Source organism: Gobius niger, assembly GCF_951799975.1.
Source record: "Gobius niger genome assembly, chromosome: 15".
Lineage (NCBI taxonomy): Eukaryota > Metazoa > Chordata > Actinopteri > Gobiiformes > Gobiidae > Gobius > Gobius niger.
Window position 1 is genome coordinate 18,432,163 of NC_136866.1, and position 21,961 is coordinate 18,454,123.

General features: G+C 45.3%; 4 protein-coding genes across 10 annotated transcripts in view; 2 read left to right on the forward strand and 2 right to left on the reverse strand.

Moving 5' to 3' along the window:
- Positions 1-7,077, forward strand: part of LOC306975238 (brain-enriched guanylate kinase-associated protein) — a 71,093-nt gene extending 64,016 nt beyond the window's left edge. For both annotated transcript variants that reach the window (XM_079572724.1, XM_079572723.1), the window contains exons 7-8: positions 4,357-4,730; positions 5,850-7,077. In XM_079572724.1, the coding sequence (XP_079428850.1) occupies positions 4,357-4,730; positions 5,850-6,951 (1,476 nt within the window). In that variant the 3' untranslated portion in view covers positions 6,952-7,077. The remainder of the gene's footprint in view (positions 1-4,356; positions 4,731-5,849) is intronic.
- LOC306975298 (cytosolic 5'-nucleotidase 1A-like) overlaps positions 1-21,961 on the forward strand; it is a 225,445-nt gene that overhangs the window by 111,018 nt on the left and 92,466 nt on the right. The gene's annotated exons all lie outside the window — the stretch shown is intronic.
- LOC306974904 (retinol dehydrogenase 14-like) lies at positions 11,222-14,038 on the reverse strand. Its single transcript, XM_079572311.1, has 2 exons — positions 13,568-14,038; positions 11,222-12,125 (listed from the first exon to the last, which is right to left on the reverse strand). The coding sequence occupies exons 1-2, from the start codon at positions 13,919-13,921 to the stop codon at positions 11,508-11,510; spliced, it is 972 nt and encodes a 323-aa protein (XP_079428437.1). The 5' UTR covers positions 13,922-14,038; the 3' UTR covers positions 11,222-11,507.
- The window catches only part of otofa (otoferlin a), a 142,488-nt gene continuing 135,807 nt past the window's right edge, over positions 15,281-21,961 (reverse strand). For 2 of the 6 annotated variants that reach the window (XM_079572626.1, XM_079572621.1), the window contains 6 exons: positions 21,817-21,915; positions 19,312-19,553; positions 19,020-19,198; positions 18,817-18,917; positions 18,178-18,365; positions 16,097-16,238 (listed from right to left, as the gene is read on the reverse strand). In XM_079572626.1, the coding sequence (XP_079428752.1) occupies positions 18,185-18,365; positions 18,817-18,917; positions 19,020-19,198; positions 19,312-19,553; positions 21,817-21,915 (802 nt within the window). In that variant the 3' untranslated portion in view covers positions 16,097-16,238; positions 18,178-18,184. Of the gene's footprint in view, positions 16,239-18,177; positions 18,366-18,816; positions 18,918-19,019; positions 19,199-19,311; positions 19,554-21,561; positions 21,661-21,816; positions 21,916-21,961 lie in introns of all 6 variants that reach the window. The other 4 variants (XM_079572625.1, XM_079572623.1, XM_079572622.1 and 1 more) reach the window with 3 other exon arrangements.

Here is a 21,961-nt window from a genome sequence, read left to right on the forward strand (position 1 = left end):
GCTCTTGATTCAAATGAAGTAATGCGTCTGATATCTCTGAGCGGCGGTGAGCAGAGGACAGACCTGCACGCAGAAATCCTGTCTTTGCGAGTGTCCGTAACCGTAGCAACCGGAGCGTTTCCACTAGCCCGAGAGAAGCATCACACCTCCTTGTTCGCCGTTATATCCCATCCTTTGGTGTTTGCAAATAATACGGCCCTGTTTGCAAAGATGGTGTTGCAGACACTGTATATGTTCTATCTTCACAGTGATGCAGCCTAGAGAGAGTTCATCATCAGAAGGTACAGGTGAAAGATCTCACCATTCTGTCAGGTCCACCCACACTGAACCGTGTGCGAGAATACAATAACGAACCTGAATAACTTAAGTGAAAGTACTGAAGTATTTGCAGAGGATAGTAGGAAGTATTCAAAGCAGTCTGAATAAGTGATTGATCATGTTTCTGTGGTGCTCTTCAATACCACATATTGAACTCTCTCTATTTTTCCTCATATTTACGTCAGTGCTCCACTTTATTTGTTGCTAAAAAGGCTGATATCAAGTAAACACATCTGAGTTGCCGATCAGACGAGGCTGAACAAAGGAATGGCTCTCACAGTGTTCGAATCATGACATCACAGTCTATTTGGAAAGTGTCTGTAATTGCCCAGAGCGGTCTCTGCATGTGGACCTGCCTCGACCATCGCTGCCATTATTCTCCTATTCCTCGTCACATAAGACCCCGGTGCCGTTTTCTGAGAACCCATTTGGCCTGAGTCATGTCGCGCTGATTAAACATGACACGTCGATGAAATTACCTCGCCCTGAGCTGTGGAGAGACGGGAGATGTTAATGTGAGCGGGGGGGAAAAAAAACATGATGATGAAACGATAATGGAAAGCCACGAGCAGGTGCTTTAGAGTTTACCAAAGCCGATAGACTCTCGTTAGTTGACTGGATAAACTTTGGCGCTCAGTTCCCAGCAGGTCATAGATCACTGCATTTGTGAAAGAAAAAAAAAAACTTTGAGAGTTATCGCCGCTTCATCGCCGGGGAATTAGCAGCTTGTTTTTGTTTGTTTTACTGTGACAGTGTGAATGTTCTGAACTCATCCCTGTGAAGAGTTCAATGTTAGAAATCTGAGTTTGAACCACAACAAATGCATGCTCTCCCTTTCACACTCATTTATGAAGTTGAAACCTTATAAATGAGTTATTTATGCATTTGAGTGTATTCTTTTATTGTATAATCTATGATCATTAGTAGCTCCACACCCTGTCTCCTCACACATCTCGTTTTTGCTGCGTCTTTCCTCAGCTTCCTTTGCGGTGTGAATGGATTCTCCAAAACAGTATCTAGCATGTGGCAAGTGTTGGGAGCTGTCCGTTCAAAAGACGTGGGAAACCTGCATTTATTGTTGTGTTATTGATTGTGCAATTACCTTCAGTGCGACGTCTCCCTGGTGCGGCGTTGGAAAGTCTGAAGGATTTCTGACCGTGGTGGGCTGTGGATTTGTACTTTTAAAAACCTTGTGTTTGCCGTGACCAGCCCACACAGACGTTGAATATACCAGCCGAGAAATCTGCACTGCACATGTGCTGGAGGGAGGGCTGCTAATTGTTAGTACTAACAATACTGAGGCTAAATTAAATGGGGGACAAAATTGGGAAAAGATCATTTATTTGAGCTAAAACAACCAAGTCACTTCCTTAAATGCGGTTCCTGGACCAACAGCTTCAAAACTTTTTTTTTTTTTTTTTCAATACCTACTTTCAATACTTTTATTTTTTCAATACCAGTAGTACCTAAGCTTTTTTTTTTTTTGTTCTTTTCCAAAAGTGGTATCATTTAACGGTACTCAACCCTGGTTAGAGATGGCTATTTGCTCTCATTAAAGTTTGGCTTTACCATTGACAAACACAGTGCAGTGTACGGTGCCAGTGCCATAGTTTTGCCATTGTTCGTGTTTGCTCTTGGGAAAAGGGATCAGGATGAGACATATGAAGGTAGAATGTCCATAACTCCATTTCCATGCAACCATACTGTACCAAATGAGCCATGAGCAAGTCCCAGTTCTCTTCTGGGAATATGGAATTCTTCCTCTTCTTTTGTATCACTTAAAGAGAGACACTACAGGAAAACCTTTGGGCCAAATTGGTCTCTTAACATATAAACTTTCACCTGGAAACAAACAAAACCTTAACCTTCAAACATATTTGATTATTGCACTGATTCAGTGTTTCTCCATAGATTTATTTGGCCATTTTTTGGGCATTTGTCTCACATTGATGTGACACATTATCTCCATGTCAGCAGCTCCTACAGACTTTTCCAGTCTTATATTTCAATAAGTCAATATTTGGAATATTTTCAGAGAGATTTTTTAATAAGTAATCCCTAACCTGATTTCTTCAACATATCCAAACTCTGAAAAAGCCTTAGTGACTAATATGTCAACGAAATAAAAACATTCATTTAAACCTAGCTCAATTCAATTTTCAGATTTTGTTGCTGATATGGGGAATTTGGGGCATTTTTAGGCGCCTTATTTTTATATGAAAACACAGAATGACAAAAAACTTGCAATACATTTTTCTCATATTCATGTCAGTGAACAGCAGAAGTTTCAACCTGATGTCTCTACATTTAAAGAATTGTAGTTATTGCCATTGTTTGAGAATTTTGTATCAACTTTTCCTCATTAAATTGCCTCTTGGTCGTTGTATAACTATGATGAATACTTTAGTAATATTTAGACGCTCATATGTCCCTATGGAAACGCCAATACCACTCGATCGATTCCATAGTATAAGTGGTGTATATATAGACGTGTGTTATTGAGGGGAAGCGGTGGTGTCAAAGGGCGCACACGCTCTCCCAGTGCACTCTGTCTGTGTGCACGACACGTCAGGGCCGAGCGGATCGACAGTGAATCGACAGATGGAGCCTATGGAGTGCACATTAAAGCGCTCCAGCGCTTGGAATTTCTTTTTCTGCAACATAAGAACACAATGTGTTCTTTTCTGCGGATGAGGAGACGCAGACGTGCAAGGGCTGTTATTACTCACGCTACTTTTACCAACTCTAACTCCTCTGGAAATGAGGTCCTAATCCACAGAGACGACCATCATGTTTTGGACAGAAGTGAAAAGGACTTAGTGAGCTCAAAGCTGCGGCTCATTTAAACTGAATTTAACTGTATATTTACATAGGAAGCATAAGTTTAGCTCAGGCTTCACCCTCATTAAAACACTTTTTAGCCAAAATGTATTGGAATAGAAAGTAACACCTGCTTCAAAATGATGAAATGAAACGAAAATGTACTTACGTAATTTACCAGGATTTTGAAAGGAAACATTTTTCTAATAGTGGAATAAAATGAGTTTTGTCCTTCACTAGTAAAAGCTGACATTTTTGTCTAAAGCCTTTTTGTCATCCCTAAACCAATGAACTCAGATCAGACATCAGACCATTCTAAAAACTATAGTTTAATTTGAGGGTATAGGACAGGTGGTTTGTCTTGGTTTTTGGCTAATATTTGGCTAACATTACTAAGACTAAGACCAAAACACTCACAATGTTTAGTGTCTTCTCTGTCCACACTTGTAAACTCGGGTTCAAAAATATTGTCTTGATGCCGGTCAGATCATTTTGAGTCAGGCCTGGGACACAGAGGAGGGTTTGAAAATCTTTTGTGATTTTAAACCGTGATACAAAGTGCACAGACACACACTCTCATGTGAAGCCACAGACTAAAGGACTCAGAGCGAGACACAGTGAGAGAGCACACACTTTGTTTCACAATCGAACCTCCCTAAAAAGTCACGTGATCAAACGGAAGGTCAGGTCTCAGATTAACAGGAACTGAACAATATCGTTTTTTCCTGAACGACAGCAAGAGTGATATCAGACATAGACATGTTTGTTACTGACTATTTGAGGTTTTGAAGGCTGCGACCCGACTAACAGTCTTATCACAATCGCACCACACAGGAGGAGAACCAGCTCCAATTCATTAGAGTTACCATCAGTATCATGAGGGATGAAGTGTATGGCTCTTTGATAAGAAACATTGATAAGCCAGAAAACTATTGTCTGAGAACTCATTTGCTCAGACATAAGCATTTTGATTCCAAAACATGAATGCTCACATGTAAATATAACATATTGTCATAATTTAACGGAGGAGACTACATTTAGCTTATCAAGTCACTTGTGGTTTCTGCTCTGCTGTGTTTTTTTCCCTAACGTTTGTGGTAAAGTCCTTAACAAAAACAGACCTGCTTCAAATGCTCAGACTCACACTGAATGACGTAACATCATATTTAAAAAGTATCACTCACAGTTCTCCGCATTATCCCTGTGCCTTGTGTCCAGCTGCCGGCGGACTTCCAGGAGCGCATGACCCTGCACATGGAGGAGGAGCCGGCCCTGTACGCCGACCCCGTCCCGTCCTCACTCATGGGCGGCGTCCTGGACAAGCCTGACGACGGATGCAGCAGCCTCAGCCAGGGGTCCCGCTCGCCCAGCCCGCCAAGCCCCCCGGCCCAGGAGCACACCTTCATCCTGGAGAGCATAGGGGGCCCGGGGGGGCGGCTGGGGCTCAGGGCGGCCTACAAGTCCGACCTGTACAGCAGCGACACAGCCCTGTACTGCCCCGACGAGAGGAACCGCGAGAGGAGGCCCAGCATGGACCTCCACGGCCAGAGGAAGATGGTGTACGGGCCGCAGATTTCTACTGACAGCCAGAGGTCAGTTCTGTGGAGTATGGTACATTCATGAACGAAAAGATAAAACAAAAGTATAGTTTTAATCTACTTCTGCAATCTGAAATAGATTCAAAGATTAAAAACATGTGGTTTTAAACTTGTCTAACTTTTTCCTAAATACATACAGTGCATACGGAAAGTATTCACACATACCCGGTATTATACACTTTCCCACATTGTTAAGTCACAGCCTCATTCTAAAATGGATTAAATGTGTTGTTTTTTTCTCATCAATCTACAAACAATTCCCCATGAAGACAATCAGGCCTGATGGTGAAGTGATGCAGAGTTGTCCCTCTGTAAGATTCTCCAATTTCCTCACAATAACTCTGGAGCTCTGTCAGTGACCATCGGGTTCTTGGTCTCCTCCCTGACCAAGGCCCTTCTCCCCCAAACAAAGAAGAAGGCACTTCAGAGACATATAACTACAGTAACTTATTACACTCTCTGCTGTCTTACTATCCTTCCTCTTCTTTCTCCTTATTTTCTTTCGTTTTTGCTGCCAGAGGCATAACTTCTCTTCATTTTGTCTCTCTCTCCTCACTCTGAGAAGCAGGTGAGGGAGGCTCATGGGGCCCTTTCAGGGAATCTGTGACGGCCAATTGTCATTGTCACTGCTGCTGACTTGATGACTTTACAGTATTCTCTTGGCTGTTTCTGTCAAATCTGGGGCAAGATACGCCTCTGTGGACGGGCCCAGCTCAAGGAAGAGTCCTGGTGGTTCTGAACTTCTTCCACTGACGAATTATGGAGAACACTCTTCAATATCTTCAATGCTGCAAGATGTTTTCTGTGTGTCCAATGCATTTGATTTAATTAAGTGGATTCCAGTCAAGTTAGAGAAACATCTCAAGGACGATCAGTGGAAAAAGTTCACTTTTAGTATAACACCAAAGAGTGTGAATAATTATGTACATGCAATATTTCAGAGTTCTATTTTTCATACATTTGCAAAACATTCTAAAAACTTTTTCAATTTGTCATCATGGGGTGTTGTGTGTAGATTGATGAGGACAAAAATGAATTTAGTCCAATTTGAATTGTAATGTCTGAGCATGAAATAAATAAAGTACGTGTGACTGAACTCTGCTCTGCCCGCAGTAACCCGGAGGAGGGCTCCATGGGGCTGACCCAGGGCTTCTCCCAGGAGCACTTCTCTAAGTTCCCCCCCCTGCTGGGCACGGGCTCCAGCTCCTACTCCAGCTTCAGCGGTGGTGGCTCCGAGGACAAGGCCCCGGGGCCCCCCAGCAGCGGCGCCTCATCCCCGCGCCACCACTCCCTCTACATGGAGTGGAGGGACGCGGCCGAGTACCACGACCACAAGAGCGAGTCGTCGTGGGACGGCGACGCCGACAGCCCCGGGGTGTTCGGTAATCCCCCCTCCTTCCAGCAGGGGGAGATGTCTCTGCACCAGAACAGCAGCAGCTCCCCCGTCTACAGCCGCACCATGTCATCGTGCTTCAGCGAGCCTTACGAGCCCCTCCCGCCTTCCTCCTCGCCCAGCGTGGCCTACGGGGACAGTCGGCGCGGCAGCACGCTGGCGCCCGAGGAGGAGGAGCTCATTTGCCGCTGGCGACAGCTGAGCGTGGAGGACCTGCACTCGTACCGCAGCCCGGGCCGCGCCTCGCCTTACAGCTTCTCGGAGCAGCACTTCTCTGTACGACCCGCTAAAATCCGACTGGGCCCCATGTACAGCAGCTTCCAGGAGGGGGCGGATTATTACCGCCTCCACCAGCAGGGCGGCGCCGTTATGGACCAAGCGTGGGCTGGAGCATCGGCCGCGGGGAGCCAGGACCTCAGCCCCGGGATGAGGGAGGCGCACAGTCAGGCTCACCTGTACCGGGCGGAGGGCAGCCAGGGCTCCGACCACAGCCTGTTCCACTCGGGCAGCCCCAAGGACCGGGACGGGGCGGGGCAGGGGGCGGGGGCGGCAGGAGGGCAGGGCGAGGAGGAGGAGTACGCGGAGGAGCCCAGTCCCAACAGCTCCACTGAGTCTCTCCACCAGAGGGCGCTGGAGATGGGCGCGGAGCTGCAGCATTACCAGGTGGAGATGCACAACCTGCCCCCACAGGTGAGCCCGCAGTCCCCGCCCCCTGCCCCGCCCCCTCCACCACCGCCCTACGCCACCAAGTTTGGGTCGCTGGGGCTGACCCGGAAAGACAGTCTGACCAAGGCACAGCTCTACGGGACACTGCTCAACTGAACTCTTTACATGAACCTCTGAGCTCCCACCTGAACGAGCGCATTTTCTCCACTTCAGCTTTACCCAAATCTAAAAGGCCTGAGTCACGCCTCATTCGAAAGCTAAGACCGACAAAACTGATCTAAAGTGAGCTTTTTCCTTGCATTGTAAGTGGTGACAATGCGAAGAAAAAGCTCACTTTATCATCATCACATTTTCATCACTCTTTTGTTTTTCTTTTTGGGCCTTTTTGTTGCGATATTGTCACATTTTTGTCACTTTTTCATTGCTTTTTCATCATGTTTTTGTCACTCTTTTGTTGCTTTTTCATCCTTGTTATCATCTCATTTTCGTTACTATTTAGACCATTTTTACCAAGAAGCTTTTAGATTTGGGTAAAGCTGAACTGGAGAAAATGCGCTTGGTTAAGGCGGGGGGAAAGAGGTTTATCAGGCGTGACATTATGACCTGACTCGAGAGCACCTCTAGTGGTGAGGAGTTTGGGCTAAACACCTACAGAAGCCAAGAGTAAACCTCAAACCTCCTTCAAATATTTATATCATCAAACTGGTCCACAACATTTGTCCAGCATAACAGGAAATAGGAAATGTGTGTGAGGAAATACACAATAATGTTTTGTGCCCAGGCTTAAGGCTTTACCCAAATCAATCCTTATAGTCTAGGATTTGGGTAAAGCCCTAGCACTTGAAAGGCCCTGTACCAGTGACATATGGCCACACTGGAATCAGGGCCGGCAGACAAAACCTGCTGCCCTCTGGAGCCAGAGCACAGAGGCGAGGGGGGGGGGGGGGCGAGTCATCAGAGGCCATTGTTAGTTGAACACTGAGGGCCCGATCTTGTGTTTCTAAACACAGACGACAGTTTGCGTTTAGTAGGAGTGCACTCTGAGACTTGCATTTAAGTGTAAAGTACGTGGGGAAGAGAAACTCCCATGGCCAATGGAGATGTTTTGTACAACAGCCTTTCTCCTCCAACCAGACTCCACGGCCGGGACAGGGAGAGGCTATACTATACAAAGCTCCGTGGCGCTGTTTATCCCCATCCTGCTGCTGCTTTAGTGAGTCATGGTTCCCTAATGTTAACTTATAATGAGCAGTGGACACACTTTTTTACTCATGGCTCCACCAGATTATATTTCTAATAGTGGAACCAGTTTATTGTAACTCTTCATGGCCTAAAGAACCTCAGCTTCTGTTCTGAGGAAACCTTATGCAGAGAACTGCATTATGGGAGTTGTCAGGTGACCCGCTCCTGCCCAAATCTCTCCCAGTGTGCAGTACACAGAACAGCCACCAGAGGGCCGCCTACCCACATTCTTGTTTGGGGCCCCTTGGTACCCTTGCTACGCCACTGGTTTTGGTCGCGTTAACGCAATTACGGCCGAGCGAGTGCCGACCTGCGCCACAGCGGGACCGGCTGTAGCTACAGCTCTTTCTCTCGGGACGCGTTTGGAGCTTGCACTGTCCTGGCATCAGGCACAAGATCTGTCCCTTTACGTTTGACAGGGACTTCTGCGTATTCAGCAAATACATTTCAGCACCCACAAGGAAACATCAAGACTTGGCCAACAGAGCTTCAGCGACCGTCTACAGTCACACTGTACGAGGAGAGCGTCAGGCAGACATAGCTCTGATGGGCGGGTAAATTAAGGTACACTCATCACGACCTACCCAACCACTCATTTTAGTCTCCACATACAAAATCTGGTCTCTGGTTTCGCTCCATGGAGAATTGATTTCCTCCATCAGAACCATTAGCACCTTTGTGAGAGCTGTGTGGAAGACAACAACTGAGGAGGAAAAAATAATACTCTTTACAAATTCAGACAAACCTAAATGTCATGTACTTTGGGACTTGAGGCAGTAAAGAAAGGAGAATGTAGTGCCCCCTGGTGGTTGTGGGCGCAAATTGAGCATACATGAAACTTGTATCTTGCGTCAGGACCACTCTTTATCTTGTCGACCAAACTCCTCCACCTCTTCCCGGCGCCGTGAGTGACGCGGTGGTCATAATGTTTCGCCTGACCGGTTGGGTTTGGAGCAGGCCACTTTAACAGAGCGTGGCTGTTGCTGGCTCAAAGTGCTTTTCATAACGATATTTATTATTATTCAAAGGCTTGGACTTGAACGGCCCTGGGTGTTTTTTTCCCCCTCCAGGGCGGCGACACTGCTCTGACGGCACTTTGAAGCCTTACACTTTGATAGAATGTATTTAAATCATGTGATATTATATTTTGTACGTGCGCGTTCACGAGCCCCACATAACGACTGTGTAAATAAAAGACTACGCTACATTGTATTCGAGGTCATGTTCAGACGGTCTTTTTACAACTCAGATCATGGCTGAAAATGAAAGCGATTTCACTGACATTATGGAACATCCCGTCATGGAGGACAGTAGGCGTTTTTTCTCTGCTTGGACTTGGTTGTTTCCCGACTGTTCCGTTGTTTCCCGGTGGTTTGCAGGTGTCTCTCTCTATAGCAGTGATTCTGATGATGAATATTATGATTATTATGATTAATTACTATTGTTGGGTTTTTTCCCGCTTTTGGATATGAGGTTTTCCCGCCCCGTTCTACCTCAGCCGCATACGCCCCCCGCCCAGCCGCCGTGCCCCCCCTCTTTTTATGCATGTGACTATATTTGGGTTTTGTTCATATAATAAAGCACAATTCTACCGGAAAAAACAAGACTGTTGGGCTGTTTGTTCTACTCACAGGTTATTCAAGCGTATCATAACAAAACATATCTCGACTTTGTTTGATCGGGGGTCGAGATGAAGTCCATGAGAAACAAACTCTGAAAAATAACTTGTTTTTACTTGTTCACTCAAAGAATAGAATAATCCGATATCTTTATTATCTTAACCCCCACCTGAACCGAGCACATTTTCGAGAGTTTGGCTTTACCCAAATCCAAAATCCAAACAAAAACGAAACGAAAACAAGCAGGGCCGTGGGAAGATATTTTGGCTAGGGGGTGCTGAGATTGCCCCCCCAAAACGCTATTTCTTTGCTTATTTCCTATTTATTTAATATTGCCTGTAATGCATAGACGATCCACCAGGGGGTGCTGTAGCGCCCTCAGCACCCTGGGTTCCCACGGCCTTGAAAACAAGGATGAAAATGCAACAAAAGAGCAAGACAAAAAAAGTGTGACGCAACCACAACAAAAAAGCCACATAGCAACATTAGAAAAGGGACAGAAACGACAACAAAAACACACAGTGACCAAAATGCAACAAAAGAGTGACAGAAAAGAGACGAAAATGTGACAAAAAAGCAATGGGAAAAAAAGTGACAACACGAGGAAAAAGATCTGTTTAAAGGAGTTTTCGTAGGTCTTAGCTTTCAAATAAGGTGCTACTCTGGCTTATAGGCTGTGACCTTTTATATTTGGGTAAAGCTGAACTGGATAACGCACTTGGTTAAGAGGTTAAAAAATGCCCCGTCCAGCTCTCCTAAGACTGAAACTTTACTGTCCTAGTTCCGTCTCCAGCTCGTCATGATCGGATCATCGTCAAAAAGACGTCAGTGCAGGTAAAAGTCAGAGGCTAACTCAGTTCTTACTAAAGCATGTTCTCTAATGTGTGCTGGATTGGCAGTTACTGTGATGAATCACGTAAAAAGAACAATTATCCGGTGACACGGTGCTGTGGGTGGAAGGAACACATTTAAAAAAAAAATAATTAACACAAAAGTAAGTGCCTGATTTGAATGAAAAAACTAAACGATTATGTGAATCACTCAGGCTTTAATTTAAGGTTCGCGACATTCATTTCATTGCAACACTTCACTCAATAAAAAAAAAAGATTCAAATCCAAGCATTTATTTCATTTGGCCTTTAGTTGGTAAATAATACGTCAGAAAACAGGTCTTTTCTGTGAGCGACTCGTCATCACCGGTTTGCCGGCCAAACACAGACATCATCGAGACGAGAGGATAAAGCAGACGATGTAAAAGATAACAGAGATCTGCAGCTTAATGCTCGTGCGAAGCTTCCTATCGCTCAGAATGACGACCGGTTGTTGTTAGCATTTAGCTAAGTGAGTGGCTACAGGCTCCAGTTTGTTTAACCAACTTTTCCTTCAATCTTAGTTCCACATCACTTTTCTAAATCCCAAAATATATGCGCTGATTCAGCAGAGTACAACCGGGACAGTTCTTTAAATGGGATTGGAAACATAAAGTATGAGTTGTTTAGCCAGTCGGATAAAATACAATGTATGTGCAGTCGTATGTTGCAGTCTAAGTTGAAAACAGGCAGCGCTGGGAGCTCCACGAGTATAGCCAGTGTCCAGAAGTGAATAGTCTGCAGTTGTGATGAGTTTACTGGAGAAACAGGATTAAACAGATTCAAACTCACACAACATGGTTCATGAACTCTGGGTTACTTTGAAACTTGTACAATTCTGGAAGGTTTAATAGGCCAACTCATCAACCCTGCTAATTACACTCGCCCCTTCGCTCCTCAACCAATTTACAGCATTGGCAACGAAAACGAGTCCGTCTTACTAGGCCAGCGATCCCCCCAGACGGCTGTCCCACAACTGTCCTCAGCCTGTTATCCCCACCATCTCACAGCTGACGTCCCACAGCCTCTTGGCCGCCTGCGGGTCCTTGGCCTTCTCCAGGAGCTCCTCCTCTTTACAGTTAGCGAAGCACTTCCCCGACACGCCCTCCACCTCGGGGGAGCAGGCCAGATACAGCGGGGTCTGCGCTCCCTCCAGCGGGCTCTTGAAAAACGCCATGGACGCCAGGCTGAAGAGCGGTTTGGCCAAGAGCGGGATCGGGACGTGCCTCCCCAGGTTGGTCCTCACGATGCCCGGCGTGAGCGCGTTGACCGTCACCCCCGTGCCCTCCAGCCGCTCGGCCAGCTCCAGGGTGAAGAGCAGGTTGGCGAGTTTGCTCTGGCTGTAGCAGAACGCCTTGTTGTAGCTCGTCTCGCTGTTGAGGTCGTCGAAGTTGATGCCGCCGTATTTGTAGAGCTTGGAGGAGACGACCACGATGCGGCTCGGGGCGGACGTCTTCAGCAGGTCCAGGAGGAGGTGGGTGAGCAGGAAGTGGCCCAGGTGGTTGACGCCGAACTGCATCTCGAAGCCGTCGTCCGTCTTCGTGTAGGGGCACTGGTAAATGCCCGCGTTGTTTATCAGCACGTCTATTTTGGGCTCCTCCTAAAGATGAAAAACTAAAATGATCATCGTTATCATCACAGTAGTTGACATTATTTTTGCCTAACCCTGTAAATATCCAAAAGAAATGATATGAATCAAGCTTAAGTGTTTCATTACAATGACAATTCAACAGTTAAAGCACTAAACCTGAACTATGGCCAGACTCTGCAGGACTGAAGCAGGACTTTCTCTCATCATCTATTCTAGAAAGTACAAGTAAACAAATCACACGCCGCCATCTAGTGGTTCAGAAGTGAAACGCACCATGGTATGACTGCATCAAACTGCAGAGGTGTGCAGGTTTGGCTCGACTAGTGAAAGGCGGTCTAGTACAGTTCCGTTGTGGTCCTGCAGCGCCATGCTCCTGTCAGTCCTCATCTGCAGCCTCATTTAGCCACATTTGCTTCAGACGCACTCATTTTACAGTTATTGTGGATCAAAAGAGTATTGCAGTTTTTCCCTGATATTGTGCAGTCCTCGTTTAAACAAAGTCAAAATAATAATAACAATGGCATACACTTGTATCTACTATCATCCTCCACACACAGTGGAGCATGAATGGCGGAATTTAATTGACCGTTATTTCGAATTGGGTTGAAAACACAAAGAATTTCGATTAGTGCTGGCCAGCAGACATGGTATTCATGTTAGTGCATCTTATTACGTAGTATGTGGAAGCTGTATGAGGTCTTGGAGGGTGTCCCAAAGTCATGCCGGGCGATCTTGGGACAGACAATTGTCCGCTACCGCTGTCTAGCTGACAGTGGAGGTGTCAGCCCCAGATTCCTGGGTGGCGCAGCCCACGTCCCATGGACCTCATAGCCGACATAATATTCTGCACCTGCAACTTTCACTAACTTTCAGTCAGTCTCTGCACAAAACTGGCCTGAATTTACGATCAACGATCCACCTGTCCCTTTGCCATTTCTTCCTACACAAATGTCTGTTGGCAGCACTATCTTAATTCTTTGTATTTTAAACCCAATTCGAAATAAAGGTCAAGTAAATTCCCCCATTCATGCTCCATTGTGTGTGGAGGATGACAGCACAGAGTCTAGGCCATCGGCGGCCTCGTTCACTACCCAAATGTGATTGCCTTATTTTACAATAATTATTGCTTTTTTATTGCAAAACTATTGCGTTTTATCGTAACACATGTTCTCGTGGTGTCCCCTGCCAGGCTCCGTACTAAAGCCCTCCATCTGACTGAGAATGAGTTCCGTTTATAGCCTTGTTTTGGGGCTGGCTTAGTGATAAGTTGTGACACACATTACTTAGAATTTGAGTTTAAATGTAATGAAAGTGAAACATATCGCAATGACGTCGTAATAGCATTATCGCACGTCCGTATCGCATATCGCCAATGTTTTTCAATACCTGATACTACACCGACAGCTAGGGTGGGTGTGTCTTGTCCCGTTCCCGGCCCAGAGTGACCTCACCTGAGTGATCTCCTCGCAGAAGCTCCGCACTGACCGCAGCGAGGCCAGGTCCAGCAGCTTGATGACCAGCTCGCCCCCCTCTCCTCCGCTCTTGGTCAGCTCCCGGGCCGCCTCCTCTGCCCTGCCTCGGTCCCGACACGCCATGATCACCCGGGCCTGGAGCTTGAGCAGTTCCCCGGCCAGGGCCTTGCCGATGCCGCTGTTGGCCCCCGTGATGATGACCGTCTTCCCCCGCATGGTGCCGGGGGGGAAGAGGAGCAGCGCGGCGGCTTTCTGCTGCTGAGGGAAGAACCGGCGGAGGACGAGGAGGACCCCGCCGCCAACGACAGCGGCTACGAGCACCGCTGAGAGCATGGAGGGGTCACGGGCCCGGACAAAGGGACGTTACGGCGGGGCAGAGCGCGCTGTTGCGGACCCACTGTGGAGGACAGTTGTCTAATGTTTTTGTTTGCTCTTCTTCTGTGGACGTTTAAAGGATACTGTCGGTGTGCAGCGCCGCTCACTGGAGCGGAGGGAGGACTACACTTTGAATATCAGCCTTCTTTTTGTCTTTTTATATATCCATTGAGCCGATAAATAAACATGAATTAGCATACCTACTTTATTAAAGCCAGTCTGAGTCATATTTCAACCAATGAATAGAATAAAATACATTCACTTCGTGTGGTGAAAAGTATCTCACAGTGAGTTTCTGCTTGGTGTCATTTTATTTATTAAATATTTTTTGGGTATTTTCTGGGTGTTTTTCTGTGAAGCACTGTGTAACTGCTGTTTAGAAAAGTGCTATACAAATAAAGTTTGTTATTATATTATTATTATTATTATTATTATTATTATTATTATTAATAATATTATTATTATTATTATTATTATTATTATTATTATTATTATTATTATTATTTCTCTGCAGACCAGACTTTGCTGAGAGCGGGACATCACCATCTCTTTGATTTGACTACAGGTAGCCACAAACGGGTTTCCAATATGAATAAATAAAATAAATGAAAACAAAACAAGCCTATGTGTTGCCCTTGTCTCACCACTAGATGTCACTAAAATGCGCAAATTCAACTCATCCTGTTTTTGTGTGGAGAAATACCAATAACCCACATCTGCAATGGTCCTTAAGTTCCTTTATTTATCTCTCAAAATGGGACAAATTAGAAACAAGTTTTGCACACAGTTTAAAACAAATGTCTCTGAGGAAAAAAAAATCAGGCAATGTTTATTGTGTAACCTCTTAAACTTGATGAAAACACGGCAACACAAGGACACAAAAACAACGGAAGTTACAGCTCAGGCAGAGGGCGACGGGAAGTAAACGCCACGGATCTGAGTCGTTACCACAAGTGCACTTTTGAGTTGTCCAGGGTCTGGAGTTACAGACTGCAGTGGAGGTTGGGTCATGCCACACTTACCACAGAGAGGCATGCATATTGACATTTTAGACTTTACTGTTTACACGTATGAAAGAGACGAGTTGACGGGACTGTGAGAGAAAGACACCTTCAATCCGTGGTTTTCAAACTTTAAAACCAGCACAATTACTGCAGAACAGGTCCTGACCAGAACCACTTGTGAAATCAGTGCCACAGTTTGGGAAGCATCGATTTTTGGTGAAGAAAAAAAGGAACCTTGATCTTACTACTCCACTGAAGCGTTTTTGCCTTTTTAATTCTGTGTTGAGTCGTCAGACTTTGTGGTTACGAAAACACCAAATAAAGCACATTTAAAATGTTCACGCATCAAAACAGGCTTGTTCTTCTTCTCATGCCTTTATCAAAATAGACATCTCACTATTACCACAGCTACTTCATTGTTACTCTTCAAATGTGCAAAAATGCAAAATATTGTTCAATTTTCCCCTAAAATCCAGCCTTTTTTTTTTTTTTTTACAGTAATATATTGTGAAATCTTCTCTTCTGCCCACAGAACCTCTGCTTATGTACAATTTATAACATGAATAAATTAGAATAAATAAAAGTGGTGGACATGTTGAACAGTGCTTGTTTGGTCAGTTATTCTGACTCTTCCTTTTCTCGCATGCCCACATATATCTTTCACCGGACTGTACAGACTATAGTACACCTGTTATTGCAGTATCAGCTAGTCGTTCTTCCTACCGTGGGGGAGATTTGATTGTAGCTGCCAGTGCAACCAGACTAGCCCCTTCACTGTGCAGACGAAGGGAGACTTTAGCCTCATTATTTTCATTACAATGATATTTCTATGTACAGTTCTGGGAGAAAATATTACAGGACTTCCACAGGCTGCAGTTTAACCAGTTTAATGTTTTTTTAATGCCCTGTGGAAGCCCTGTGCTAAAGTTATCGTATTGGTCTCTTACCTTTCCAGAGTATTCCTATATTTGGGCAAATCAGGGGTCCTTAACACAAATGTGCATACGCGCGTTATGTTTTTGTGCTTAAACATTTCTATTCATGATTTAGGTCGGCCCAAACTAGGTCTAACGCAGGACTGAAAGCCGCCTCAGGCCCCAAGCAGCTTCTTGACCAGGTAGCCGGGCATGCTGTAGAGGAAGAGGCCAATCATGATGAGCAGGAGCAGGGCCAGCACCACCTTGATGATGAGCCACTTGTATCGGGTGCAGATCAGGTAGCGCACGGCCTTCAGCGGGCTCAGGAACCACAGGAAGGTCGTGTCCGGGCGGCTGCGGCACATCCAGGGGTCAGAGGTCATCGAGGGGGGGGGGAGAGGTGGGGGAATGAGTGATGAGGGGAGATGAGACAAAGAGCTTGTATTAGTACATGCACAGGCTGTCACTGAAGGTTAAGACATCATTCATGGGTTGGGTCGATGTCACAGTTTACACAAAAGGCGTATCTTTAGGTCTATCACTGAACTGTTTTAGAGTTTATAGAACTAACAAGACTCTTTCGCTTGTAACGTAAAATAATCACACCTATTCTTTTAGCGAGCCCGAAACTTAATGGTGACCAAGTGGCTGTATGGGAGGTTACTGGTTAGCATGGCGCCTCTGTAACACTCCAGGGTCAGTTGTTTGTTTGTATACGTTATTGTCCCCGTAGGGGCATTTGTCGTCTGCATTTAAAGGAACAGGCCACCGTTTTTACATACTGAGATATGTTCTTACCTGAGCTTAGTTGAGTTGATATGTACCTGTCTGGTCTTTGCGCTCTGTCAAGCACAAAGACCAAAGATGTTGTTATCATTTGGCCTCTCCCAGCATATTCCTATAGCTCCAAACGTTGGAGTTGGAAGCTACCACGCTCTTCCTCGGGCACAAAGACCAGACAGGTACACATCAACTCGTCTAAGCTCATTTAAGAACATATCCGTATGGAAAAGCAGTGGCCTGTTCCTTTAAACCATCCTTCAATGCCGCTGGGATGACCCGTAAGGAGCAGTGGTCAACGGCAGTGCCGCGCCCAGGGAGCCGTCTCCAGATGTGGAGCAGAATCACCTATTGCACATGCTTTTAGTGGTACGCAGACACGGGGAGAAAATGCAAACTCCACCCCGTCCTGGTGGGAATTAAACCTGGGACCTTGTAGCTATGAAGTGGAGGTGCTAACCAACCTTCATAGTTATGCATGCATTCAATCCAAAAAACAACTGGGAGGCTAGAAAGTAAAGGCCCCATGCTAACCACCCACACAGCTGCTGGGTCACTAAAAGGTCAAATATGCACTTATGAGAACTATTTTTCTGCATAAAAAAAGGAAAGAAGCATTTATTAATAAAACAATATGAATGCTATGCTGAGATGTCCAAAGTTGTTTGGAGTTAGTAGAATAAATATAATATAAAAATATGAAGTTGTATTGTAGTGGTATTTCAGTCAATCATTCTACAAATCCTACCCATTGTTTCTTATATAATTTATCTTTGAATCAAACTCCAGTATATGTATATGTGCCTCACGTCCTCTTACAACAGGGCTGTGTGGGCGACTGTGGTACAGACAGTAGAGCGGGTCGTCTTGTAACCGGAGGGTCGCTGGTTAGAATCACGCAAGTGCACACTGTCAGTGTCTGACACTGGTGTGTGAATGGTTGAGTGGCTCTTTGATGTAAAGTGCTATGAGTGCCTAATGAAGGCAGTAAAGCACTATATAAATGACCATTTATCGATCACTTTGAGAAGCTCTGCTCATACAGAGAATCACTGAAGAAATCGAAAATGTACAAGAAGCAAAAACAGAGAGAGAAGCTTTAACAGAACAGAGAAAAACATCTGTAGACAATGAAAAACTCCTGCAAGTGTACACAAACATCACCCTTCTCATTTACCTCCAGCAATTAAAACGATGTGAAAAGAAATACAATTAAAGATTGAGCGTTGAGTGTTTTGATGTACATAGATCACCGGCTCTTACACGATCACTTACATGAGATATTACATGGTATTGATTTGAATTCCACACATGAACTGCTTTAATTGTTATAAAATATGGAATAATACTATGATTTTTTGTGTGGCTCTAGCGCAAACACACAAAGTGGATGGAAAGGAACAGTCTTCCTATGGTTACATGTGCAGTAGAGAAGTCAGAGCGATCTGTGACAGACAGAGGGCGACAGAGACGACAGCAGCAGGTGGACAAGTAGAATTTGGGCGATGGCTACCGGCGCTTCAGGCCCCGAGCATCTTCTTGACCAGGTACCCGGGCAGAGAGTAGAGGAACACCCCCAGCATCAGCAGCAGCAGCAGCGCGCCCAGCACCTTCAGGATCAGCCAGTGGTAGTTGTGCCAGATGAAGTAACCCATTGCCTTCAGAGGGCCCAAGAACCACATGAGACTGGTGTCCGGGCGACTTCAGGAGGGAAGAGAGGGGCGGGAGGAGAGGAGGGAGGGAGGGAATGGAAGATGGAGGTCAGAGGTCAGAGCCAGATCAGGAGCAGAGGGAGGGGCAGACAGAGGGAGAGACAGGTGAAGAGGAGGTACAGTGCAAACAGCAGTGCACTGGATATAATACTTCAAATATTCTCTTTAAATCATACTAATATTACTGCTCTTTGCACTGCGCAGTGACAGACTAGACTGTGTTCATGTGATGGATCACAGGTCCAGCACTAAAGTGTATCTGGACTGGGAAGCCGGATTTCCACAGGGGCAGATTAGGACAGAGAGTTTTACAGCCGAAAGTGAACAGCAAGTCGGAAAGTCGCCTAAAGGCTCTTGAAATGCAAATGTACGAACACCTGTCCTGTCCTGCTCCTGTTGAAACAGGGCTTAAGTGTCTGCAGGTGTTTGTGGGGTCTTACTTTGGTTTCTCCAGAGGATCGGGCTCATTCCGGCCCAGACCCACCGGACTCTTCTCTGCCTCCTCCGCTGTGACCAGGTGCAGCTCTGCCTCCACTTTCCCCTGCAGTCACAAGTTCAACATCTCAGACAACTCCCTTCAGAGAGTCTTAAACCAGCACAGAAATAACACCAGTATGACAGACTCAGACACTGAGAGACTCACGGTGAGCTCCATCTCGTCGTTCTCGTCACGGGCCACAAAGGGCCACCAGCCTTTGACCCGCTTCTGTTTGAAGATGGAGATGGTGGGCAGCTCCTGCTCCTTTCGGATCATGTCCAGGGTGCACTGTTTGGCCGTCTTGGCTCCGCGAGGGAAACGGTTCAGGTCCAGCTCAATGGCCCCTGAAGGAAGAGGATAAAAACTAACGATTGTAGCACTAACATGAGAGGAACGCGTGAGAGGCAGCTAACAGAACAGATACAGAGGTGAAGAGGAGGAGGGTGAAGGTTCTTACCCAGGAAGTCGTCTGCAGAGAAGTGGTCCGCGTCCCACACCTGCATCGTGAGTCTGGGCGGGATCTTGTACTCCGTCTCGTCCCAGGAAAACATGGACTCCTTTTTGGAGATGACTATCTTCTCTTCGGCCATCAGGTAATCGAACGGGAACACGAAGCGCCAGTTGAAGTTGCCCTCTCCGGTCAGAGAGTGGTAGTGGACATCTGTGTCCTGCTTGTCCTCCTGCTGACCTTTGAGCCACCTGAAGAGCCAAGACATCACAGTGTGATCCATCAGCGTGACGGCAGAGGAGACGCTCAGGCTAAGTCATGCACATGTTGGAGTTTCTAGTTTTAGGGGTAAATTTGGCTTGTAGGACATTAAGGTCAACAAGAGAGATGATGTTAAATAACTGCACAGCAATGTGGCCCCCAAAACCAAATCAGATGTACACACTGGACCTTCACACATTTAGTAAATATGTGCAGAGATAGATAGGCGGGCCTTTAATAAAGATTTCTCAAAACCTCTTTTTCTTCAAGTGACAATATAATGTCCCCCAACCTATTATGGTGAGATTTCTACTGTAACTAAAATACGTTTTACTTTACTGCCTGGGCTACTTCAATAACTGCCGTTTGAAACATACTCTGACGTTGTTGTCAAGTTGTCAAGTGGGTATCATACTTTATATCCAGTGCACATAGATATAAAGTATCCATGTGCACTCAATGAACATTTTGAGTTCATATAGTACATGTATGTGGATTTGACTTGGTTTTGGCACTTCACACAATATAAAGCCATGCAAGTGTGGCACAATGCAAGTAAAAACCATAATGTTTAACAAAAAAACCACAGACAGTAGTGGGATCTATCGAGTACTGCTGTTAATCATCAAGTTCAAATGGTTCAAAAGGTTCAAAAGGTGAGGGAGTGAGAAATAATATATTTGGCCAACAGTCCAGTCTAAAAATACTATATGAAAAGAATAGTATTATATGCATAAATGATCACTTAAATAATAACCAAGTCCCCAGTTGGTGTTTCAGTGAAAAATGCAGAGATGTAAAAAGAGCACATGCATTTGGTCGGATCAGATCGTTCCAAATCTATATTTTCACATGTGCATCTTTTCTGTGTGTTCAGACACATGCTTGGTGTTTTACTGAAAGTAGTCAAAGTATTTGATCAGTCGCTTTAGTTTAAAACCATACCACAAAAACCTTATTGATTATATATTATTGACCTTATTGAAATTGGCCTTTTTTTTTTTTTTACAAAGATTTGTAAAACGAGAAGAAGTTTCCTGTAATTCACTTGTATCCAAACCAACGTCCTTCAGCTGCTCCCCTTTTCCTCAGGGACCATCACACTGCAGCAGTCAGAGGGATTTATCAGATTTTCAATCAGAGCAGAATAGATGTATTGCCATTGTCAGTGAACAGGTTCACAGACTGATTTTCTTTAAGCCGGGTTAACTTTCTGTTGAATTGACACATTTTTAGAAGAATTCAGCACAACTCAATCAGAGCCTAGTCTCAAAGCGAATAGGACTATAGCATATATTTGGTTTATAGAAACATAACTCGTGTGGATGAGAAAGTATCATTATGCTGGGCTTGTCTTGGCTGTTGTAGTGCGGTGAACCCACACACTCACACTTACAAGAGGATGTTTTTGGTGAAAAACACTTGCTGGCGAATGCTTATCACTACCACCAGTAGCAGCTCACTTCCATTCTCTTAAACAGTACTGAATGTTCTCCTTGTTTACTTGCTTTTGGAATTAGAAAAAACTAAATCATTTCAGACTAATGTGCTTTTATATAGGAACTTTCTCAACATTTCCGAGCCTTTGTTCTTTGTGTACAGGAGGAAACTGGAATGTAAATATGTTGGTGTGGTATGGTCTTGACTAAAGATAGTTTTGCATAACACTGTGCTAAGGTTAAAAGGCAAGCGAGGTGTGCGTGCTGAATGAAAGCTGGAGAGGAGACAAGATTAGGACTGAGAGAGGGCGGAGAAGAGGGACAACACTAGGGCACAAGGGGGTCGGAGATGAGACTGGGGCTGAAGGAGGTAGGAGAGGAGATTAGGAGACAGGTTAAGAAGGTAAGATCTAGCTCTAGGAGGTAGGAGAGACATGATCCTTCTTTAGGGGCTAGTAAAGGAGAAGAGATGAGTTTTAGGAAGCATCACACAAGGAGGAGACAAGGCGATGGTTGATGGGGAGGACTGTACGAGCCATGCGATGGGTGGTGTGTTTACCCCCTGACATAGATGTCAGACATCTTCTCTCCTGTCATGAAAGCATCGTCCTCTAGAATAACGTCATCAGTGTTCCAAATAATTACACGCAGCTCAAAGCTGGACAGAGCACGAGCGGAGAGAAGAGAGGACAGACACACAGACACCACACACACAAATGGACAACACAAAACAAAAGCATGGTTAACAAAAGAAAAAAACTGCACGCACAGCGCACACAGGGACGAGAGTGGCACACGGGCCCCCCGTACCTACCCCCGCACAAAAATGTCACTGGACTTTTCCCCAGTGAAGTAATCATCGTCCTCCAGAATTACTTCGTCTGTGTTCCATATAATCACCCTGAGCTCATATCTGGTGAGGGACGAGGGACACACAGCACTTTAATACAGGAGAGCTC

What these genes read in the sequence shown, in the direction of transcription:
- LOC306974904 (XM_079572311.1), bottom strand. Translation starts at nt 13,921, where the DNA reads ATGCTCTCAGCGGTGCTCGTAGCCGCTGTCGTTGGCGGCGGGGTCCTC. An exon ending in TCTGCGAGGAGATCACTCAG is followed by an intron (nt 12,126 to 13,567) that starts GTGAGGTCACTC and finishes TTTCATCTTTAG; the next exon opens with GAGGAGCCCAAAATAGACGT.